This window comes from Austrofundulus limnaeus, unplaced genomic scaffold (assembly GCF_001266775.1).
Source record: "Austrofundulus limnaeus strain Quisiro unplaced genomic scaffold, Austrofundulus_limnaeus-1.0 Scaffold1446, whole genome shotgun sequence".
NCBI lineage: Eukaryota > Metazoa > Chordata > Actinopteri > Cyprinodontiformes > Rivulidae > Austrofundulus > Austrofundulus limnaeus.
The window spans coordinates 67,784-69,008 of record NW_013953848.1 but is presented as its reverse complement, the minus strand read 5'-3'; the positions used below and the strand labels follow the sequence as shown (position 1 = coordinate 69,008).

The window sequence follows — 1,225 nt, the reverse complement described above, 5'->3', positions numbered from 1 at the left end:
TGTGTGTGTGTGTGTGTGTGTGTGTGTGTGTGTGTGTGTGTGTGTGTGTGTGTGTGTGTGTGTGTGTGTGTGCACACAGACCCACATCAGGACCACCTGGACCTGCTGGTTCTGTAAGGTGCAGGTTTAAAACGCAGCAGTGATGAGAACTGTTCAGATCCATCAGGAGGGTTCTGMCCCAAACTGYGSTTTCACTGAGACAAAGTTCTGACCCGGCTCTCTGACCCRGGTTCCTGAAGCAGAACCCAGACATCAGATGGTGTTTGTGTTTTTCAGAGACCGGTAAACGAGGAGAAGTCCCCGGTGGGTCCCTGGCTGCTGGCGCTGTTCGTCTTTGTGGTTTGTGGATCAGGTGAGTTCTTCTGCAGCTGCTTTGGGTCAGAACCAGTTCTGTCTGTAGAGTGTGTGATCGGATCAGTACTCTAGAACCGTTGGTTCTGGTCCAGAACTGAACTGAAAGCAAAGAAAAAGATCATTTAATTTCTGAACACAAACTGAAGTGAAGAACAAAAAAGATCATGTCACTGGTTTCCTGTTACCATGGAAGTGGTTTGACACACAGAGATAACATAAACAAAACAGGAAGTAAAACAAACAACCTGTCACTTTTTATCAGACAGGAAGTCATGAGACAGAACAGTCAGTTCTCCTTCCTCTTCATCTTCATCTTACTTCTGATGACTTCAGGACATCTTTGAGATAAAGCAATGTTCTTCAGACACTTTTAATTAACATGTGGATGGTTCACATGTCATCTGACATGTTTACATGTCATAACATGTTAACACCATGACATGATGTGTAAACATGTCACATGACATGTAAACATGTCAGATGACATGTAAATCACATGTAAACATGTCAGATGACATGTTAAAATCATGTCACATCATGTGTAAACATGTCACATGACATGTAAACATGTCAGATGACATGTAAATCACATGTAAACATGTCAGATGGCATGTTAAAATCATGTCACATCATGTGTAAACATGTCACATGACGTAAACATGTCAGATGACGTAAATCACATGTAAACATGTCAGATGACGTGAATAACATGTAAACATGTCAGAAGACATGTAAATCACATGTAAACATGTCAGATGACATGTGAATAACATGTAAACATGTCAGAAGACATGTAAATCACATGTAAACATGTCAGATGACATGTGAATAACATGTAAACATGTCAGAAGACATGAATAACATGTAAACA

General features: G+C 40.7%; 1 protein-coding gene across 2 annotated transcripts in view; it reads left to right on the top strand.

Annotated features, from left to right (window-relative positions):
* Positions 1–1,225, top strand: part of zgc:85858 (stress-associated endoplasmic reticulum protein 1) — a 10,928-nt gene that overhangs the window by 1,714 nt on the left and 7,989 nt on the right. For both annotated transcript variants that reach the window (XM_014032432.1, XM_014032433.1), the window contains exon 2: positions 277–352. In XM_014032432.1, coding sequence (XP_013887886.1) covers positions 277–352 — 76 coding nt within the window. The remainder of the gene's footprint in view (positions 1–276; positions 353–1,225) is intronic.